Genomic DNA, 23,614 nt, shown 5'->3' with positions numbered 1-23,614 from the left:
AGATTTTGATCTAATAATTAATTTTAAGACCAAAACATTTGATCTAATAATCAAATTAATGCAAACATTTGATCTATTAATCAAATTAACGCAAACATTTGACCTAATAATTGAAACATTTTATCTAATATTTGAAACATTTGATCTGTTAATAAAAAAATTTGATTTAATAATTAATTTTAAGATTAAATATTTGATCTGATAATCAAATGAACGCAATTAAACTTGTAAATTTATAGCATCCATGGCTGCTACTAGTGACTCGTATACGGCTTCTAGAATAATAGCAGTTGTAAGCTAATTATGTGTTAGAATTCTCTTATTCACGGACTAATCGCGAGCGTAGTTCGTGGTTTTCCTTTCCTAGTTACGCAAATGTCAGTTAGTTTAATTGTCAGCCACAAAGCATATATTTATATAATTACATACAAACATTGGGTGCATTAGTCACAATGCTTGATCTAGGAGTTTCCTGGTCTTTTGGGTTTGGTTCAAAATTATAAGTCTATGGAGTTTTTATCATTAGTGATTATAACTACAATATAGATCGAAAAGTTCACTAGTTATAAAATGTCAGCTTTGAAAATCAAATCTTTTTAAAGTTCAAATAAAACTCAAATGAATCTTCGTCCCCCCCTTATGATCAAACGTTTACAACATGATGGGACATGAATGATAAAAAAGGTTCTCCTGACAAGAAAAGGCAAGGGGTTTTCCGTTATTCATCACCGTATGTAACGTTCTTTAAATAGATAGTGCAACCATAATCACTTGGAGCAGACGATTTCAGACCACTTCGCATCGAAACCTCATTATCTAACCGCACTCTCAGGCGCTTTTTCTTTCGAAGTGAACTGATTGGCCAGTTGCCAATCCAATCCAATCAAATTGCTCGCCTACTGAACACACACAATTTTTATTCCATCATCCGACGTTGATTTCTTGTCTGAAATAATATTGAATCCTTGTAGTTTCAGTTTTAACTGACACTGGATAAAAATCTATTTTGATAATTTAAGTTATAAGCATTTGGTACTTTGAGTGGGAAGAAACTGGCGGCTTTTAATAATTTTTTCTTTCCAAAAATTATGAAGAAAGCTGATTGCCGCGTCTTATTTTACCGCAAAATTATATTTTTAGCGTGTGATTGGAATTTTTTCTTAAAGTTTTATTTTGCATGGTGCTTTTTACTAGTACATTATGCAGTTTCTTTCTTTTTTTTCTTTTTTTTAAATTCAGAATAAAGACTTTTTTAATTAAATAATAGTCAATAACTTATGCAGAAAACGTAAGTCTTTTTCATATCAAAAAATACATATTTTTGAAAGTTAGGCAGTATGTACTGCTGCATAAATTTTTGGGATCCTCGAAAACACTGAAAAAAGAGTATACAAGTATTTAGATTATACAATTGAGGGTCTCTAAGAATATTAAATCAAGATCACAAAAGCTGCATCGAAATATCTCAAATCACTATTGAGGAAGTCTAGTGCATCAAAACATTAGGGTTTCAGAGAAAGCAAAGAAGAGTTTAAAAACGAAAAACGACACTATTAGAAACATATTCAAATTTCTACCAGCAATAAAACAGGCTTTAGTGATACTTTTTTTGAGAAAATTGTATTCTGAAATGAGGCTGGCAAAGCCCGAAAGTGCGAATTGGGCACGGATTCGGGCCCACTAGCTGTTGAAAAAAATCTTCGGTAATGGGCTCGAGCTCAGGATGGAGTTTTTATGTATTTTCTTACTGATTTTAAACTTAACAAATATACCGAAATCTTCTTAGCTTGGTTGTTAAGAGTTAATAAAAAAGTTTAAAACAATAAGGAGTACTATATCTCTAGATCTATAAATATATTATCTCAATAATGTATGTTATCTGGCCATTTTCTTCACATTTTTGAACAATTATTCCATTATTCGTTAATTTTTTTAATCAATTTTTTGCTTAATTATTCTATTTGAGACTAATCATATGTTTTTATGATGGATTCAAGTTTCAAGTTCTGTAAGTAAAACAAAAGTTAAACAAATATTATAAAAAAATCTAGAGTTCAACTAAATGATTTGTCCATTGGTTGGGCCAATGGTACATTTACGTACCATTTTATTTCCTAAATAAAATATTATTTTGCATGCTTTAAACATTTTCATGAATGTAATTTAAACATATTTAAATAAAAATAGCATCACATTTTATAAAATGGGTCTTTAATTTTGCGCTGCATGTAAAGAAAGTCAAAACAACGTGAAAAATCGCAAAAAAGGAAGCATAAAACAGGCATATGATTGTTTTGGAACTGTATTGATCAAATTACGGTATGGAGTACCGGGACTTTGGGTGCATCATCCTTAAAATCCATTTTACAGTCAAATTCATTTTTACCCTAAAATATGATACCATAAATTTTACAGTAATATTTATTTAATTAGAGTGATTCATGGATTTTACGGTTATTATAACTGCAAAATTACGGTATATCAGTTTTCTTTGTTCCGTAGCCATGTTCTCTTAAAAATGGATTTTACGGTAATTTTTGAGAGCCGGTCATTTTTACAGTGTAGGCGACAGACATGATACAATACATACCTAGTATGCGCACTCTGAAAAATTAATTTAACGTGAACCATAACATTGATACTTTGATCCATATAATAGTACAAATTTACTGCAACCTCGATAGCGTGTCAAATTGAATCATGTTTTCATTCAAGCTGAATCCAGGTACAGCGTCATAAAGTTTAAGAAGTGTGTCAATATGATAACCTTGGCATCATATTAAGAATTCAGCAAATTTGAATGAGATTTGGGTTCAATACACGCTATAATTTATTAAAATGTATTGTATATAGATCCTGGGTTAGAACTGCACAGCAACATCTCAATGCATACTCTGTATCCGTCTGGAAATGTTATATCGTGAGAAAATTTGGATCGCGTTGATCCATAACATCGAACAAATTTATTACAACCATAATATGCTGCCAAGTTGACGAAAAAATGAAGTCCTCTTTAACTTGATTAGATTATATTTCGATAATTTAATATTACGCTGAGAAAAAATGTATGTTCAAAACTATTAGGATATGGTAAAATTTACAGTGTTTTCGACTATATATGGGAATACCAAATAGAGCTGTGATTTTTGGTTCCTTGGGCTATTCATCCACTTTTCCATCGAGGTTAATATCTTCCTTACCTGTACTATGCATGATTCTTTATCGCCTTACGAGATCATCGCCAACATCGCAATTATTTTTATTTTTTGAAATGCCGGATGCTATTTAGGCAAAGTATGAAATAATCGTCCTGATGAGGTTATTATGTAAATGATGTGCATGTTACTATGAATGACCGAAATCGGTGGTTGTTGACTTTCACCGGTGAATGTTGACAATCAAATTAGTCGCTTTGGTGAATCCGAAATATTTATTACATCCGATTTGATATTAATTTATTCGTGGATATAATTACATTTATTCGATATTTTAATACTTACTGAGGATAGATTAGCACAAACATCAGTGTTTGGAGTATCGGGCAAATATATACCGGGCAATAGCATTTGACTTTAAAAAAAACATCAGTGCAGGGTATACCGGGAAAATGTATACCGGGCAGTGGCACTTGACCTTAAAAAAACATCAGTGTAGGGTATACCGGCAAATGTATACCGGGCAGTGGCACTTGACCTTAAAAAAACATCAGTGTAGGGTATACCGGGCAAATGTATACCGGGCAGTGGCACTTGACCTTAAAAAAATATCAGTGCATGGTATACCGGGCAGTGGCACTTGACCTTAAAAAAACATCAGTGTAGGGTATACCGGGCAAATGTATATCGGGCAGTGGCACTGAACCTTAAAAAAACATCAGTGTAGGGTATACCGGGCAATGGCACTTGACCTTAAAAAAACATCAGTGTAGGATATACCGGGCAAATGTATACCGGGCAATGGCACTTAACCAGACCTAGTATGACTAGACCTTTGGTAAATGTCCGAAATATATACAAGATCTAGTGCCACTTTTGCTATAGCTTAAATATTTAAAAAAAAATTAAACAAAGCGTTTGAATCAATTTTAAACTAATAACGAAATTATTGCTTTAAAATTAAAAAAAAATAATAATAGAAACTGCGCCAGATAAGAGTAATTGAAGTAGTTGCTTTATACAGCGCATGTGCGGAAAATTTTTTTTACAAAATTTATCCACGTGCATCTAAAAGTGGATGAATATCCCAAGACACCGTGATTTTTATCGAATTGCTTTGGTAATGGTTTGGAAAAATTAACAGTAAAATACTGTTTTATATTGTGTGGCAAAATTTGGTAGGTAAAATTTAGAAATTTTACCATGACACCTTAGAGCATGGTATAAAAATCATTTATTCTGATGTTGAATTTATTTTTCACTTTTGTATTTTTCACTAAATGTGAACAAAAATTTTGAATTTCCGGTTTTCGTTACCATATGAACGGAAAAATTACCAAATGAATGATTTAAATACCGTATATTTTGGTTTTGTTAATCAGAATTATGTTTTTTTTTTATACCAGAAATGTCATCACCATACTGTATGGTAATTTTACCAGAATTTTTTCTCCGAGTATCAACTAAATGGATATGAAGTTCATTTTAATTGCATTTTTTAAGGTTGTAGCAACTTTGCACGATATTGTGGCTCAAAGTATCGATATTATAGTCTGACGCAGAACAAATTTTTCCAAGAGTTCTTTTCAGTCAAATATATCTCCTAAACTTTGTAAAATTAAGATCATCTCGAAAAATTTATCGTTCTTTTACTCTTCTCTAATATTCAATTCTATAAGTTTATTTAACTGTATCTAAAAAAAAATCTCATTAAACAAAGGTCCAGACGTATGCTTTAAATTTAATGCATTAACTTCATAACACATAATGAAACTATAAAACACATGTGTTTGATCATAAAAGTTTCCTGGAAGGAAGGGCAAACGTTCTATCCTGTGGCGCCATTCGAATATAGAACAAAGAAAAGGGAACAGAATTGCATAACCAAAGTCCTATATGGAAAAAAATACTGACGTGGGTACCCTTGACCACTTAGAGTGTACTTTAGTCAAACTGCGGTCAATCGGAACTAAGCACCGATTCCACTCAGATTAATTGTTTGTGTCGAACAAACTCTCGGTGCCGTGAGCCTAGCAGAGTGAAAATGGTCATTCAGGCGATTATCTTACAGTTGGTTGAGACCATCATTAGGATGTGGTCACTTGTTTGAAGATGGCCGACTGGAAGTGTTTTAGGAGAATCTTTTGGTTACTCGGAAAAAGTCACTGAAGCTGAAGTTATGCTTCACTCTGAGTCGGAAGTTATTTCGATTCATTTGTGGTTTAACAAAACCAAAGCTTTAATGAAAAGAAAATTAAAAAAAATAAATAATAATTCCATGGTATAGTTTTGAAGTGCTCAGAATTAAAGGTACTCGCGAGTTTTTTTTTACTTAATTCTACAAAGAAATATGTAAAGAGTTTCCACTCTAATGCTGGAGTATGTCAAAAGGCGACGAGTATTATATTCAAAGCGCGACAAAATGGCAACATTCTCGCCCAAATAGTTTTAGCGCTACCTTACGGCAGACAACTTAACTAGCTTGATTGATGAGTTTATCATTTATTTTTTAAACCTATTTTCAATTGGGTACTTGCAACTCAAGAAGATCATTTATTCACAGACACGTGACATCTCGGATGCTTCGCTCATGCTCATGGATGGAAGTGTAAACGGAATTTCCCCCTGATCTATATAATTCCTCATATAATAATTATATATAATTGCGATATTATAAAATTCCCAACTTGTCAGGGAACAGATTTAGGGAAAGTTTTCAAACAGAATTAATTCGGGAACAATTTTATCCGAGAGCATGTGCAAAGCACGTTGCTTCACTTGCAAGTATCTAATTGAATTTATTGAGATCACTGCAATCTTTTGGTTATTTGTTTTATTTTAGTACTAGAAAATGCTTAGATGTTGATTCTTTACGGATTTCGTGTGCTAATGAAGCCAAAAGTACATTTCGTAAAGTAAAAGACGATTTAGTTAAAATTTTTTAACTTCTCGCTGTTTTTCATTTTATTTATTTCTTAATGTTCTTAAATTTATTCCAATGTTGACTAAAATACATATTTATAAAGATGACCTGCACTAATTCTTTTAATAGAAGAATTCTTTTAATAGAAAATTAGTGCATTTCTCTATTAAAAGAACTAATTCTTTTAATAGAGAAATGCACTAATTCTTTAAATAGAAGAATAATTATGGAAAATCGCATTTAATGTAGATTTTTTTCTCTTCTCTGTTTATGGTAGAACATTCATTACAAATAATAGAACTAAAATCTAAGATAAAAGATTCGAAATTTAATAAAAATTCTTATACTACTACATAAACGCACAGTGTAAAAAGGTATCAAAGCACTAATTTTTACGCAGACATTATCTTTAATTCAATAATTCTTATTAAAATAAAGTAATGAAAAAACAACAACTTTTGAAGATAATACTGTATATTGTAGTGCGCAAGTAAACAAAAATATGACGGACACTTAGTTATAAACTATACAGCGTCAACTATAGATGGTTGACTGAATATAAACAATCACAAGCTTCCTAAAACCGGAAGAAATTTAGTTAACTTCCTGTGTATCCCTCCGCTTATGTTATGCTTACGAAGCGATGTGTGAACAGGCTTAATATTCTAGGAAGTTTTATTAAAGTGATTTATGTTTAAATTTGCGAGTAATTTTATCATTCATAAGAGTATTCTGTAATTTATTAAATTCTAACTGTTTGTGAGCCTAAAGCAAACAGAAGATAATTAATATCCCAACACAAATAAAGTGTAACGTTTGCCATATTTTAAGTGTTATCTCTTATTTGGCTATATTTGGGTAAAACAGCGCCGTTAGTCATTTTTTGGGTTGCATCTTGCAGGGTATAGCATGCTTGCGGAATCTTTCAAATTTTTATGTTGCTTGTTTCCTTTAAATTTAAATTTAAAAAATGTTTTTATTGTAAACACAAGTAGAATATTTGATGGCACCTTTTTTCAAGCTTAGGCGTAAAAATCAATCGGAAGTGTTATGACGAGTTTTTACCCCTAGCGCCATCTATGCTTAGCTTGGGGGTCAACCATACTATTCAAGCCGTGATGACTAAGGGGATAGAGCGTTCGCCTTCCAATGAGGTGAACTGGGTCCGAATCCCGGCGATTTCTGGTCCATACGAATTCCGCATCTGGCTTGCACCGACCACAGTGCTGACGTGAAATATCCTCAGTGGTACACTTATTATGGGTTAGAGTCCCCCTGCCATCAGGCTAACCGTGGGAGGTTTTCGTAGTTTTCCTCTTCATGTGACGCAAATGCGGGTTGGTTCCTTAAAAAAGTTCGACATGAAGGCAAATTTCTCCCAATACTTGATCCAGAAGTTCCCTTGTTTTCTGAATTGGGTTCAAAATTACAAGGCGACGGAACGACACAAAAATTGGATCGACTGTTCAACGACGGTTATAAAATAAAAACCATACTATTCAAATTTACAGTATCAACTAACCGTTAACCTTTAGCGTTGCTAGAGAAAGTAGTGGCTAGCTGGCTGGGTCTAAACCAAGTATTATCGTTGATGCTCAATTCAATGCTATCTAGATTGAAGATCGAGATTAGAAGCAATTTCATTTCCCCCATATATTGCCCCTAATAATAATTGCCCCCTTTGACAAATTTTAATATATTCTCAACATGGAACATAAATAACTTTTTATCTAATGATCGAATGTTGTCAAAAAATTCATGGAGGACAATTGGTATTGTCCTGTCATCATTTAGGGAAATATAAAATGCGTTGTCTTCGATTTATATACCTTTTTGAGAGTTGGCAATTTTTGTTACATAATATGGATTATCGTCTTACCCATGGGCAATCGTGTTGGCATACTATAACGTTACACCTGAAAAACACTTTAGATCCATCTAAGAACCGAAAAACTCGAAAGGGAATGTAGAGGTAGTAATCTCCTGTTGTTCGACTTTGGTCGTCTACGTACACTTTGTCAGATATGGAGACATCTACAGGACAGCTGAAATAAAGATCAAAAATCATTGGTTAGAAAATATATTACATTTAGAAAAATATTTTTTTTTTTTTTTGTTTAACAAAACTAAAACTGGGCTTGTTTCAAAAAGCAGGTTTAAGTGCTGGGAAAAATGATCTATATGTTTTATGTAAAGACTTTTTTTATTTTTTTTTAATTTAAATAATTAGAAATTTTTATGTGCGTTATAAGGAATACAAATCATTCAGAATCAGTTCTGAAATTTTTTGAAAATGCTTGCAAAGTTTCCAAAGCTAATTAGTTTTCAATTTGTTATTCAAAAAAATAGCTCAAAGCTCTGAAATTTATAATTGTGCTTTTAACAAAGTTGTGAATATTTAATAGTAATTTTTTTAAAAGCATACTTATTGCTTTATTTCTACAAGTTTTTCTGTAGTATCCTATTTATTTTAATTGAAATTTTTATTTTATTTCAGTAACTTATTAATGACTAAAAATTTAAATTTTTTGAAGACGAATTAGTTTTAAAGATTTTAATAAGTGATTTAAATTGTTAAGATTTTATGCTGGGACACATTTCAAATGGGTTTCACTTAGCGAGCGAAGCGGGCATGGTTTGCTTTGCAAACCATGTAAGACTGCATAGAAATTTTCGGGGTTTGGGGAGTGTCAGCGAACCCACTAGCAAAAACAACCATATGAGAAAACCCATATGACAAACCTATGAACGGTTCTTTAACAGATTAATGCATAAATAAAATTATTTTAAATATGCATTTAATTCACGCAGTTTAAGTATGCACGTTTATTTTAATAATAACCCTATGAAAAGATAACGTATAAAATAAACATCAATTCAACATGAAAGAAAAAATGCTATGCGTGTGTGGTCAGAAAGATCAATAAATAAGTTCCAGAAATTTCTTTCAAATTCCCCTCACAACTTTGTATAACAATGCCCATTGACCATTATACAAGAACATGATGTTTGGACGTCAATGGTCATAAAAGGCTTTTATAAAAGCAATTGATTCTTTGAGGAAGCAGAATACGGAATGGCAAAGATGTTTTCTTCAGAAATAATAATAAAAGGTCTCATATTTCTTCATGTATTGAAAACACAGAAATGACTGAGCCAAAAATAATTATGTATGTTCGAAAATATTGAAAAAAGTATATATTTAGTTTTAAACATTAGATGATGTAAAATGAATATAATATCTCTTAAATTTGAAGATGATTGTCAGCAATTTAAAAAAGTTTTGTTAAGTATTGCTAATTTGCGAATTGTTAATTTATAAATTTAGCGTTATAACTGGTTCTGATAAAAAAACTTTTTGTTTTAAAGGAACATTTAAGATGTTCCTTTAAGATGTAAAAATATATGTACTAAAAAGAACACCTGTCCCACCACTTTCCACTTCCAAATATTTCCCTTATAATACTTTTAAGACCTATTAGGAAGCATAAATCATTTTTCTAAGTTATCATTTTTTGAAATAATATTTAAAATTAAAAGTATATTGTTATAACAAATTTGGTGAGTTCACAACTGTCATTTAATATTTTTGCTTACCGAACGAACGGATGTATATTTTAAGAACAATTTTTGTATTCATTACTCTCTGCAGAAAGCTGAAAGTTAAATTCTAAATCATTTAACAAATCTCTTTAATCGTAACTCATCTATCTATCTATCTTATTATATAAAGCGCTAATACGTACGTATGTATGTATCAATAAAATCGATGATATTTCTTTTCTCGCGCTGGCAACAGTTTTCATTTTTAATTGATTGGATTCGGCGCGCAAGAGCACGTAGTGAGCAACCAGATAACAATAACCAGAGTGAGCATTATCAGGTTGTTCAATTCAGATTCATGCACTAGAAACATGACAATATTTAATTTAAACTCAATTAGGAATTAATTAATTGAAGTGAGAATGCTTTAAAAGGCCGCTGTTGAATTGATATTTTTCTACTGGGAGCTACCTTAACGTCTAAAAAACGTTTAAGTGTTTGTATTGAATGCATTGAATTTTTTTATATTTCGCGTTTATTTACGCATTGAATTTTCACGCTTTAAAATGCAGAATATTAGTGAAGCAATATTTGATAATTTATTTTGCTTATATATGTGTCTTATTTAGCTAATGTTTTGATTTTTTCACCATTTACAATCTAAATAGCTAATATACTTTTTTAAAAGCCAATTGGTAGAATTCTTCTACATAAGTACAATACTATGTCTTTGATGATAATATACTATGTCTTTGATGATAATATATTATGTCTTTGTGCTAGAACATTGTGTTCATTGGCGAGCGATCGCAGCGAGCCATGGTTCACGGCGTGAACCACATAGGATTGCGTAGCAATTCTCGGGGGTTGGCGAGCGTTAGCGAGCAGGGGGCGGAGCCTCCTAGTCTATATTATATAAAACGCTAATACGTATGCATCAATAAAACCGATGATATTTCTTTTCTCGCGTTGGCAACAGTTTTCATTTTTAATTGATAGGATTCGGCGCGCAAGAGCACGTAGTGAGCATCATATGGCTAATCTATATTATATAAAAAGCTAATACGTTTTAATTGATAGGCTTCGGCACGCAAGAGCACGTAGTGAGCATCATATGTCTAATCGGGTGAATTCTCACCGAATTATCAAAAAAATTCTCACAAAATAATCTTCATCGAAGCCGATGCCTTACATCCGGCTTTCAGTACTATTTCATATTGTTTTACAACACATGGTTTTAGCCCTCTGGTGGGAAAGACTTTAAAACAAAGCTTACAACAGTTACTTTTCTCAACAACTGAAATTTAGAATAGTGTGATTAAGAAAAATATGTGAACTGTTTGCAATTTCAAATTAATATTGAAATGCACAGGTTTAGAATTTTCTACAGTGAAAAGTTTTCGGAACTTCAGTGTTCAAAAAAGTATACAAAAGCTAGACGTTAAGAACGTATCCAATGAGCGAGCAAAGCGAGCATCGGATTGCGAAGCAATCCCGAAATGAACTGCGACAGCAGTTTCGGGGGTTGGCGAGCGCCAGCGAGCAGGGGGCGAAGGCTCTTAGTAATAGTATATTAATGTAATTTGCACCAAAGAATAATAATTGTGAAATGGTTAATAAGATCAGACAAGGCCGGGATAGCCTGGTCGGTAGGGTGCTGGGCCCATGTCCAAGAGGTCGTGGGTTCGATCCTCGCCGGCCGAAGACTCCCCGTGTAGTAAATGGTGACTGATGCACTTTAAATCTGTCGAGTCTCAAAGTCCTCCATGTTCCCATAACAAATCAATACCTCTGGGGGTACTAATCCAGGAGTTTCCTTGTTTTCTGGATTGGTTCAAAATTACAAGGCTACGGAGTTGAACATTAGTAGTCGTAAACCCATGAAATTGGGTCGGCTGTTCAACGACGGTTATAAAATAAAATAAAATAAGATCAGACACCAATTTAAATAACTTTATCTTAAAATTTAACGTAGAATTAGATTATTCTAACAGCAATAATAATAAAACAATCCTCTTAAACTGTTAAGTTAGAAAACAAACAAGATCAAAAACGAAGTAATAACAGTACGGGTAAATACATTTAAATTAGGGATGTAAAAATGCTTATGATGGGAAAACAATGCCTTAATGATTTATATCAATTTTATGCTGATGACAACCAAACCAATATGAAAACTAATGTGGGAAAACTGGATCCTGCCATGTGATTTTCCGGCCAATAAAAATGCACCGACAATAACGGAAAACTTAGTTAGATCATTATGTTATAAAAAGATGTTAATAACCAACTTTTGACTAAAAGATTTCATGTCAGTAAATCCAATTTTAGTCAAGGTTTATTTTTAGCCATACCTGAAATTAAACCGACAAGAATTATATTATTTCACCACAGTTTTTAAAAAATAAAAATTTGTAAAAAGAGAACCCCCCAATGTCCGATGCTTATTTCATTAAAATTCATGTCCGTATTTCTTATCGGACCGTAAAAAAAATGTTCCTTTCTTATCTGTTTTGCAAGCCTGCCAATTCTTGGCGAATTCCGGAACGGACCTAAGGCCTTATCTAGAAGAAAGACAAAATCATTTCCAGGGGTTGGGGGTGGCAGATGGGGACGAATGAAAGTTCCAAAAAAGGGAGCAGAGATCCAGTCATTTCGGTTACTATGAATTGTCCTTTTTCACGCCATTAACAATAATCTTCAGTCTGGATGGAGGAAAATGAAAATCTGCATTTAATGATTTTCCACCCTTTATTAGACGAAACGAATAAAAGGGAAGTTAAGAGAATATTGCCACCTGACTTTTAAAGCAGACAGTTCAATACAAGCGTTTTATGATGGTTTGGAAAAATAAAGTTTTGCTAAAAAATGACTGTTGGATTAATGTTAATTCGTCATTATTACAGATGATAATATCTATAGTTATGAACGATGAATTAGATCATTAAAACAATGCCGTTGGATGCTAATTAGCATATTATTTGTATTCTTTGTATTTATTACTACATAAAGTTTTTTTTAGCTGTCATATTATGTCATGACATATTTTACTGTTAAATAACATAATTAGACGCGGGATGAGATAAATGAGAAATTGGATTTCACTGTATAGCTGTTTATGTACAATTATGTACAAGCGTTTTATGATGGTTTGGAAAAATAAAGTTTTGTTAAAAAATGACTGTTGGATTAATGTTAATTCGTCATTATTACAGATGATAATATTTATGGTTTTGAGCGATGAATTAGATCATTAAAACAATGCCGTTGGATGCTAATTAGCATATTATTTGTATTCTTAGTATTTATTACTACATAATGTTTTTTTTAGCTGTCATATTATGTCATGACATATTTTACTGTTAAATAACATAATTAGACGCGGGATGAGATAAATGAGAAGTTGGATTTCACTGTATAGCTGTTTATGTACAATTATGTACAAGCGTTTTATGATGGTTTGGAAAAATAAAGTTTTGTTAAAAAATGACTGTTGGATTAATGTTAATTCGTCATTATTTCGGATGATAATATTTATAGTTTTGAGCGATGAATTAGACCATTAAAACAATGCCGTCGGATGTAACTTAGCATATTATTTGTATTCTTAGTATTTATTACTATATAATGTTTTTTTTTTAACTGTCATATTATGTTATGACATATTTTACAGTAAAATTACATAATTAGACGAGAAATGAGAGAAATGAAAAGCTAGATTTCACTGTATAGCTGTATTTACTACTGTATTTGATTGTGTATATACTATACAGACTGTAGACTGATTGTACAGACTCTGTTACTGTATTTGATTATTTCCCCTCCTTATTGACTGCAAAGAATGAAAGAGAAATCAAGAGAATATTGCCAGTTGGCTTATAAGCAGACAGTTTAATGCAAATGTTTTTTAACGGTTCGAAAAATTGAAGCAAACTAATGTTTTGCTAAAAAATAACTTAGATTAATGTTAATACGCCATTATTACAAACGATAATATCTTTAGTTATAAATGCTAAACTAGATCATTAAAGTGATGTTGTTGGATTATCATATAATTTGTATTCTTAGAGTTTATTGATAAATAATGAAGCTAAATTACTGTCCTATTATGTTATGACATATTTTACAGTTAAATAACATAATTACACATTTGACAGAGGAAATGAGAATCTGGATTTAATTACTTTTCATCCTTATTAAATGAAACAAAGAGAAGTTAAGAGACTATTGCTACTCTTTGTGAAAGATTATGGAATGTGTCACTTATGATAATTGATACTTGACGGGCTTGGCTTAGTCGAAATAGAATGGAAAGAACAGTTGCAAACATAAACAAATGCCAAGTTACAGCAACCAATCAGGATCGAGATACCCACATTACGTCACTTGCAGGTGGTATCTCATTAACATATAATTTGTATTCTTACAACTTAATGTTTTTTAATACTCTTTATTAGAAGAAACGAGTTAAAGGGATGTTAAGAGAATATTACCATCTGACTTTTAAGCAGACAGAAGCGTTTTCCGATAAGTCGAAAAATTGACACCAAAAGCTATTTTGCTTTAAAAAAAAAAAAAAGAAAAAAGAAAAGAAAAAAAAACCAGTTGGATTTATGTTAATTTGCTATTATTAAAGATCATATTATCTTTCGTTATGAACGCTAAACTGGACAACTGGAGCGGTGCTGCTGGATGCTAAACAGCAAATAATTTAAATTTTTGTAATTTCATAACGCTGCTTTTGTTACTCTGTCAATACGTTGTGGTCCTTTTTTAACGGTTAGGTAATATAATTATGATTAAGAGTGAATAAAAATATGACTCAAACATTATCAAGTATATAGTTCTAATGAAGGATATGGGGTAATAAAGTGATAATCAAACAAAAAGTTGGCTTAAAAATCGTAAAAACTTGTCAGGCAAAAAAGTTTTTCCTAGTGCTAAACCTCCTTTTACAGAATTGCAAAAAGGAATTTACATATTGCTATCCAGACAAATGATGTATTGTTTCCTATGTATTCTCTTACGCTGAATCGAATTCATAGCAAACATGAGTCAATAAAAGTGACAGCTCTAAAGTTACAAGAGATTTAAGGTTTAAAAAGTAGTTAATTTCATGTAAAAATTAATTAAAAATACTTTTTTTCTTTTTAAGAAACTAGTATAATAAAAAATTTACGGTTCTTGTACTTATGTTTCAAAATAGGGATTTTGCATTAAATTAGGGTTTTTACATTATTTTACATTAAAAAGTTATTTGTTAATGGATAAACATTTTTATTTACAGATATCAAACTCAAAAATGTATTAATTTGGATTCAACTTAATTTTATCGGGATTTAAATTTATTTGTTGAGAAAAATAATTAGAAGTATATTTTTCCATTTTTAAGAAAAAATATTTATATATTATACACTGAGGCCGGGATAGCCTGGTTGGTAGGGCTCTGAACTCTCGTTCGTGAGAACGGGAGTTTCGAATCCAGATGACCGAAGAACCCTTGTGTTGTAAATGGTGACTGGTGCACGTTAAATCTGTCGGATCACAAAGTCTTCCATGTTCCCATAGCAAATTATACCTCTGGGGTTCTCAATTGGATATTGATCGCTCTCTGGTACAGGTCAAAATTACGATCTGTGGATGAATGAAGAGATGTATAAATGGGTTCTCTCTATAGACGAGTGTGACGTATGGGTGTGGCAGAAGTTGAATTCTTGGTCATAGATGGCACCACTGGAAAACAAGAACGATCAAATTCACTCTGCCTTAATGGCCGAGGACAACAGCATGCTATATATTTTTGTATTACGTTGTTAGTTGGCAAAAAAAAAATTTTTTTTTTAATTTTTAAACATTTATTATTTTACCTTAAAAAATTATTTGTAATGGTTTAAAAATTCTGGTTTATGTATCACCCACAAAAAATATTAATTTGTTATCAAATTAGTTTCATTGGGATTATAGTTAGTTAGGCGTGGAGAAAAGTATTTTTCCCATTTAAAAGACAAAAATTACAAATATGTGTATTATGTGTAAAAGAAACTGTTATTTTTAAACATTTTTGCATTTTCTTTAATGGTTTAAAAATAATTTATTTACTCATATCCTTAATTTCCTATCAAATTAGTCATTTTAGGATTTAAATTAGTTTCACGTAAAAATAAAAGTATTTTTTTTCCATTTAAGAAATAATATTTAAATTAACATATATTACACAGTTATTTCTCAAAATTACTGTTTTTGAACATTCATTATTTCACATAAATCTTTTATGGTTTAAAAATTATTATTTGCGAAAAACTCTTACTTTCACATCAAATTGGTTCTTTTTGGGTTTAAATTACTTTGACGTGAAAAATGAAAGAATATTTCTATATTCATTCTTATATATATATATATATATATATATATATATATATATATATATATATATATATATATATATATATATATATATATATATATATATATATATATATATATATATATATATATATATATATATATATATATATATATATATATATATATATATATATATATATATATATATATATATATATATATATATATATATTTATATATATATCCGTTAAGATACAAAAATACGAAATTAATTCTGAGTTCACATTGAGGGGATGAAAAGAGAAAACTATCGTTTGAAAGCGCCGAGAAGCCCGGTGAGAAAGGGCGCAAGCGCTGTAAGAAAGCAAAGAAGGGCGCTGATCACGTGGACGGAGACTTTAACGGCCGGCTCGTGGAAAGCCCCAGTCGTCGGGCGACTTGGTATTGGTATTGAACGATGAGAAAGTGCGCTTCACAGCCGAAGAGCTGTGGCGCGGGGCGCAGATTGCATAACGGGGTGCTGCCCCTCACGCGGGGCTATCGAGAAACTTCGAGCGAAACTTTGAGTTAGAAAAAAAAATGGATATCGATTTAGTTTTTATGGTGTTTGAACTCTCAAAACTCCATGACAAAAGATATGAACGCATCTGAAGTTATGTACGTGGAATCACGATGAAATGAAAATGAGAATTTCACCTGGCGATGGGGAAAGGAGATTTGAACTTGCAGTTTCTGAGAACTTTAACGCTGGAAACGGAATGCACACGACAGTACAAATGCATGGATTAATTGCCTCACTGATTAATTGAGTAAAGTTTAGAAAAGGTTTAGTGTTCTGGAATTACAAAACCAAGTTTCACAATTTTCTTTTTATTACCGTGCCTTTTTTGAAAAGATATTATGGAACAAAAATGAAGTATTTTCTGTTTATTTTATGGAAGGATTCTTACATATCACTTAATATTTCTATTAAGTATGAACCTCGCTTATAAGATACGTACTTTTCAATTATAAGCAGAAATTAATTTTCAATCTCCTCGTAACTGAATCAACAGAACTCTTAATTTAAACTCATCATTGGACTATTTAGCATAAGAAGCCAATTCCCCTTGTATTAGAGTAAAAATCGCATTAAAAAGTGTGAAAGAATCCCCTCCTCGCGGGCGTTGGGCCAAAAATTTCCGCTTCCATCACTGGACTACTAAATAGGTACTGCTTTTACTCGAAGCGTGGATCTCGTAACGAAATAGTCTACAGTATAAATTAGTTTGTGTAAAAACACTGCCACGAAACTGTCTCAGACGTAACATTCGGAACTCGCGTGACTTTACAAGGCAATAACTGAGTTACATGTTCTTCTTACTTAAATTTTCGTTAGAGATTGAATTATTCAGTTTTATTTGCATTTAACTAACGTGAGCTATTGAAGAAGGACTTATGAAGTTTAATTATTTATCTTCGATGGGGGGAAAGAAGTGGATCAGCCGAAGTTACTGTGAGTGGTTATATTTTTTAAAATAACATCCCAGCCCACCCCCGATCGTCCCTCCCCCTCCCAATCCCCATCCCTAACGTGCAAGCTCCTAACCGGCACCATTGTAGGCCAGTCCTCTGACACGCGGCCCCTGCGACCCCCGAGGACTCGGCGGGCTCGCGAGCGGCTCGGGTCCGACTCGAGCGACACGACGACGAGTTACGGCATGCTGGACGTGCTGCGGAGCCTGAAGAGCCTGCTGAAAATCAGCAGGGTCCACATTGACAACAACGTGTTTCGGCTCCATTATACAGTCACGGTCGTCGTCCTTATTGCCTTTTGTATCATTGTAACCACTAAGCAATTCGTCGGTGAGCCAATAGACTGCATACATAGCAGCGAGGTGCCTGAATCGGTCATCAACACTTTCTGTTGGATCCATACAACCTTCACAGTTCCCTCTGCTTATGGTAAGGAGGTGGGCAAGGACGTGCCGCATCCAGGCATAGATTCAACTCAAGACGCTTCGCAATTCCGCTATCACAAATACTACCAATGGGTATGCTTCACACTGTTCTTCCAGGCAGCGCTATTCTATATTCCGCGATGGCTTTGGCGCATGTGGGAAGGCGGCAAGATTCAAGCGCTGATGATGGACTTGGACATTGCTTTGTGCAGCGAAACAGAAAAAAAGCAAAAGAAAAAGCTTCTTGTAGATTATCTCATGAGCACGCTGAAACAACACGACTGGTATGCAGCGCGATACTTTTTGTGCGAAACAATGGCTTTTGCAAATGTCGTTGGCCAAATGTTTCTCATGAACCGCTTTTTCGATGGAGAATTCTTAAGCTACGGTATAGAAGTGATTCGTTATTCAGAGAGGGATCAAGAGACTCGAACAGATCCCATGATCCGAATTTTTCCTCGAGTCACCAAGTGCCGATTCTACAAATATGGCTCGTCTGGAAATGTGGAGTTGCACGACGCGCTCTGTGTCCTGCCTCTGAATGTAATCAACGAAAAAATTTACATCTTCCTCTGGTTCTGGTTCATCATTCTTTCTGTGTTGACTGGAGTTGTGCTCGTCTTCCGGGTGGTCATCGCCGCCTGTCCTCCAGTCAGAGTTTACCTCCTGAACATGCGTTTCAGGATCGTGCACTTAGATCATTTACACACTGTGGTGAGACGGGGATCTATAGGAGATTGGTTCTTAGTGTATATGCTCGGACAGAACATAGATGCTGTGATCTTCAGGGAGGTGTTGGCCGAAATGGCGAAGAGGATGACCACAGAACCGAAGGAGGCGGCATGACACGAAATGTGTCGGTGTCTCCAACGCTGTGCCTCTGTTCCATAACCTGCCTTTTGAGTGTTCATCTTGAACAAAAGAAAGTGATAATAATGCATGGTTTCTTTAAGAGATCTCACTTAATGGATACTAGCATGGTATGGTATCAGACGTTATTTGTGCTTGCTCAAGCAGTTCAAAAGCTTCAGTGTCCTGAACCTTTCACACACCATGCAAAAGGTGATTTATTTTCAATTTTATTTTTCAAAAATGCATTTAATCCCCTTGATAAAGTTCACATTTTTTCAAGTATGTTCCTACTGCCAAGACGCAAATATTTTCTTTGTTATTTAGTCAAGATATATGTATTTTATTTTGCATGTTTCTATTAGAGTTGGGTAGTGAGTTATCGAAGTGATTCGTTGCTTTGAATCATACTCTTGGTATGGATTCGAGTCTGTTAGTTTGCATCAGTGTCATTTATAGCGTGATGTAAACATGTGAAAACTATGCAACTACCAAAAATGAAAGCATTAAGTTTAAAAGATGAAAAAATTGCAACAATAGTCAAAGTCTGTTCTGATTTTGCTAGAGTTTTGAGTTCATAAATTGAGTTTGCTAATAAAAAGCAGTTTTGTCAGAATCTCTTGAGTGTAAAAAATTGATCTATGATAGATAATTTGTAAAATAAATGCACAAGTTTTCTGTCAGTTCACAATAATATATATTAATTTATTACACTCTGATTCATAATAATTATATATTGATTCATTATAAGAAAAATTTATAAACTCATAAAAACAAATTATTGCTTCATAATTATCTTATATTGCTTTTAAAAATATTTTAATCTGTAATAATAATTGATTTTTAATAATTATATGTTTACTCACAATAACTATAATATAGAAATAAAAAAAAATTTGCCGATTAATAATATTCGTAAGTTTTTTAACAATAATTTTTTAAAAAATTAAAGAAATATATTGATTAATAATAATAATATATTGATTCATAATAGTATTTCTATAATTCATAATAATAAAATTTTTAATTCCCCATAATTTTTTGATTCACCATATTAATGCATTCATAGGTAATAATAATTTTTGATTAATAATAATAATGTATTAATTCCTAATATTCTGCTGAATTGTAATATTTCTTAATAAGCAATTATGATTTGAATCATTTGGTTTACATAATATCATTCAAATGAATGGATCCGTTTCAACCGAATCACGTTGATATTTCGCTTTGCCCAACTCTAATTTCGATGCATAATATGTATAGGAAATATATTTCATCTGTAACTTAGCAAATCATGAAAATTTAGATTGTATATAACGTTGAAGATATATTAATATATTACATTTCTCTCATTCTAGGAGAGAAATGAATTAAATAGTATAAGCTTTTTATTGTTATTTAAAAAAAGATTCCATAATATATCTATGCATAGAAAAACTAGTATTGAAACAATATTTTTGAGAATGTTAAAAAAAACACAAAAATGTTTTGTCTCTAGCAGAATTATAACTTTTTGAAAAGAAAATTTATAGTAGTTTCATTAAAAAAACTTATTTCATAGAGTAAATTATTTTCGAAGCTCAGAAGATACTATATATCACAATATATTGATCCGTCTATAGTTTATGTATGTAGAGAATATAACAAAATAAATTAGAGATTCAAGAATTTAAAAAGAATTGAGTATAAATTCCTCCATTTGATATTAGATAGTAAAAATTTTGCTACCCGTACAAGTTTATGTCACGAAGGTTAGGTCAGAGGCACAATTTTAATAAGATTTTTTCCATTCTTGTGTTAAGTAGATTTAATAAATTCATTATTTTAAATAAAAAAGTTAAATTTGAATTGAGGAAAATGTTCTTTGTCTTAATTGATGAAAATTCAATGATCATTTAGATTATTTTTTACATTGAAAATAATTTCATAAGTTTATTGTAAAAATTGTGCTTACTTTCACAAATATTTTTGGAATGGCAATACAAATTATTATGAACATTAAAGTTGGAGTAACAATATATTGAGCAAATTTTGTTTGCAGTTAATTTTTAATGCATGTTACAAGAGTTAATTTACAAGCAAATATATTTTTATTTTAATGATAGCACAAAAATTTATAATTGTAACACATAAATCAGTTTGTTAAATTACTAAGTATTATTCTTTGATTAAAATATCTAAATATTTGTCGTGTTTTCTAAAACAATAGTTAAGTAAATATGAAATTTTTGCTAAAATTATTCATGAGATAATATGAGTAAGAATCCTAGCATTTTAATTTAAATTAAAAATTCGGAAGTGAATATTTTTATTTGATTTGCATTATGAAAAAAAATATTTCTGTTTATAAAATTCATATCAATTTGTAAAGCATTTAAATTTAGTAAGACAATTTGTATGATATCTTAAAGATTCCTTTAAAAATTAAAAAGACATTGTGTTACTTTTTTATTAATAGTAAAAACACTCTTCAGAATGATTTTTCTCTTCTTTCATCATTTAAAATTTTTCTTCGAATATTTGGGGAACATACAATATAATTTTACAATTATTATTTCAGCACTGATTTGTCGACTTTTTTTTTTTAAATTTTTTTCAACGATACATTAAAGGGATTGAAAATGCATAACAAAAAAGTTATCTTGTTTTTTATGCCTCTGGAAAAAATTTAAATTCATGAAACTTTAATGTCCTTCTAGAGTAACAAACAAGATTCTTAAGTGTAATATGCATATGCTCTTGAGAACTAATATATTAATGTTTGTCTTTTTTGATTAATGTCACTGCAAATTTTCAAATAATTTTGCTTTTTTTAATAGAAATATTAAATAATTTAAATCTTTATTTTTTAAAGCAATTGAAGTAAATGAAAAAATTTTCATTAAAATTCAAGGATATAGATTCAAGTTTTGTAGCTTAAAAAATTAATTTAGTTTTGCATGCTGTAGCAGTATAATTTGATCTCTTAAATTTTATTCTATTTTTTTACTAAAAAAATTTTAAAGGCAAGGATATAGATTAATCTTTTATATAATTTTGAAATTGAAGTTTTTCACATAAATGGTTTATTTTTTCAGTTGTAAACAAAAATAATTTCTTTTCCCATACTATACTGCTGCAAATAAAAGCAATTTAAAATAAATGTAAAAACACCATTCTTACCTCTAAACTTTCATGTATGATACTGAACTTTAAAGTGTTGGTATGAAAACAATTTAATAAACAAGCTTTTGCCTTTTTTTAAAAAAAAAAAATTAATCAATTGTTCTTAAAATTTATTTTTATTGTGAAATTCACGAAATAAAAAAATATTAGCAAAAGTAATAGTTAAAAACTAATAGTAATGTATCAATATTATTTTGTACAGAATTAATGTAAGCAAATATTATCTATAAGTTTAAATTATAATTACTAATATTAGTGGTAAATACACACATATACACGTAAGGCAGATCAAAAAATGTAATTAATAAAGAATAGTAAAACTCAAAAAAATAGTAACTCAGATTTAATTAAAGTGCTTGTCTTTAAAGAATGCTATTGTTAACTAATTTTAAACAATGCTTTCAAAGATCAATTAAAAATTATACTTTTTTGGAAACTAATTCATATTATTGCGCATTTATCACAATAGATAAGATACAGATACTTCGAAATACATTGAAATCGTATTCTTTATAATTTATTAGATGCAGTTTGAAAGCTTAATAAATACTTAAAAATAATAACTTTTTGTTACTTAGATTTAAGAATTATATTTCATGAAGTAAAGTAACATGTTTCAAAACGAGGTTTTTTATTAGAGGGACATATTTTTTTCTGAGAAAAAAATATGCTGTGATTTCAAATAAAATCAAATATACTTTTTCTACCACTTCTCACTTTTTATTAGGGATCGTACGAATTCTATTATAAATAACTACTCATATTTCAAATTCCAGATAAATTAGTTTTTAAACTTAAAGAAAGTGGTAGTTAAAAAATTTATAAACTATGTTTATTGATAAAATCGCCAATTTATCTCATCAGCTTTCAACTTCTGCTTTTAGAACTTTCTAATATTCTCATCCGCGTATTCAAAATATTTCGTCAGCATTTAACACGCTGGTATGCCAGACTGCAATCGAATTTTTTGCTCACATTTTCGGTCAACTGAACAATAAATGTAAATTTAAAAAAAAAATTAGGTCGAATATATATATCAGTATTATTTGCCATACCATATTATTTAAAAATAAATTTAAAAAGATATTAAAAAAAATTCAACGACAACTTTTAAAATTAAAGTGGTAGTGAAGTTAAAATGGATTTTCTAATGTTAACTAATGCTTTTGTACTGTGGTGATAGTTCAAATAGAAAAGAGCAGTAAACAGGATTTTACTAATTATTAAATGCTTATTTCATATTGATCCGAAAAGTAGGAGCGTATAAAAGTGTCACCAAAAATAAACTAGAGACGAAATTTTAAGCATTCCATATTTCATATTCCATATATCTCCATATTCCATGTGCTTTATATATCAGAATCAGAAAAGTTCATTATTAAAATTTTTTTTTCATTAATACATAACAGATAAATAAATAAGTTAGACTGGCATTTTAATTAAAAGTAAAATTTTTATTTTTCTACGCTGTAATCTTTTACTCTATGGGCAAAAGAAATAATATATTAATTTTTCATTTTCATTGAAATAATTTGCATTGAAATAATTTTTACTGTTATACATTTTGATTCATTTCAGTTTCGAGTTAAAATATAGGTCTGCAAGATTTATTAAATATACGAATATAGTTTTATTTATTAGATTTTATTAGCTTTCAGGCTAAAATGTTTGAAGACAACTTTTTATTGTTA

General features: G+C 30.8%; 2 protein-coding genes across 2 annotated transcripts in view; one reads left to right on the top strand and one right to left on the bottom strand.

Annotated features, from left to right (window-relative positions):
• Window positions 1-23,614, bottom strand: part of LOC107443610 (uncharacterized) — a 214,997-nt gene that overhangs the window by 5,756 nt on the left and 185,627 nt on the right. Inside the window, exon 8 of the mRNA XM_016057535.4 lies at window positions 7,958-8,123. Coding sequence (XP_015913021.3) covers window positions 7,958-8,123 — 166 coding nt within the window. The remainder of the gene's footprint in view (window positions 1-7,957; window positions 8,124-23,614) is intronic.
• LOC107443609 (innexin shaking-B-like) lies at window positions 16,269-19,556 on the top strand. Its single transcript, XM_016057533.4, has one exon. The coding sequence runs from the start codon at window positions 17,667-17,669 to the stop codon at window positions 18,750-18,752; it is 1,086 nt and encodes a 361-aa protein (XP_015913019.1). The 5' UTR covers window positions 16,269-17,666; the 3' UTR covers window positions 18,753-19,556.

Source organism: Parasteatoda tepidariorum, chromosome 10, assembly GCF_982258835.1.
Source record: "Parasteatoda tepidariorum strain Cologne lab strain chromosome 10, Ptep-v5.0, whole genome shotgun sequence".
Lineage (NCBI taxonomy): Eukaryota > Metazoa > Arthropoda > Arachnida > Araneae > Theridiidae > Parasteatoda > Parasteatoda tepidariorum.
This window is presented reverse-complemented; position numbering and strand designations above follow the sequence as displayed.

Bases quoted from the DNA above. Each gene is read 5' to 3' on its own strand.
- LOC107443609 (XM_016057533.4), top strand. From the start codon at position 17,667: ATGCTGGACGTGCTGCGGAGCCTGAAGAGCCTGCTGAAAATCAGCAGG.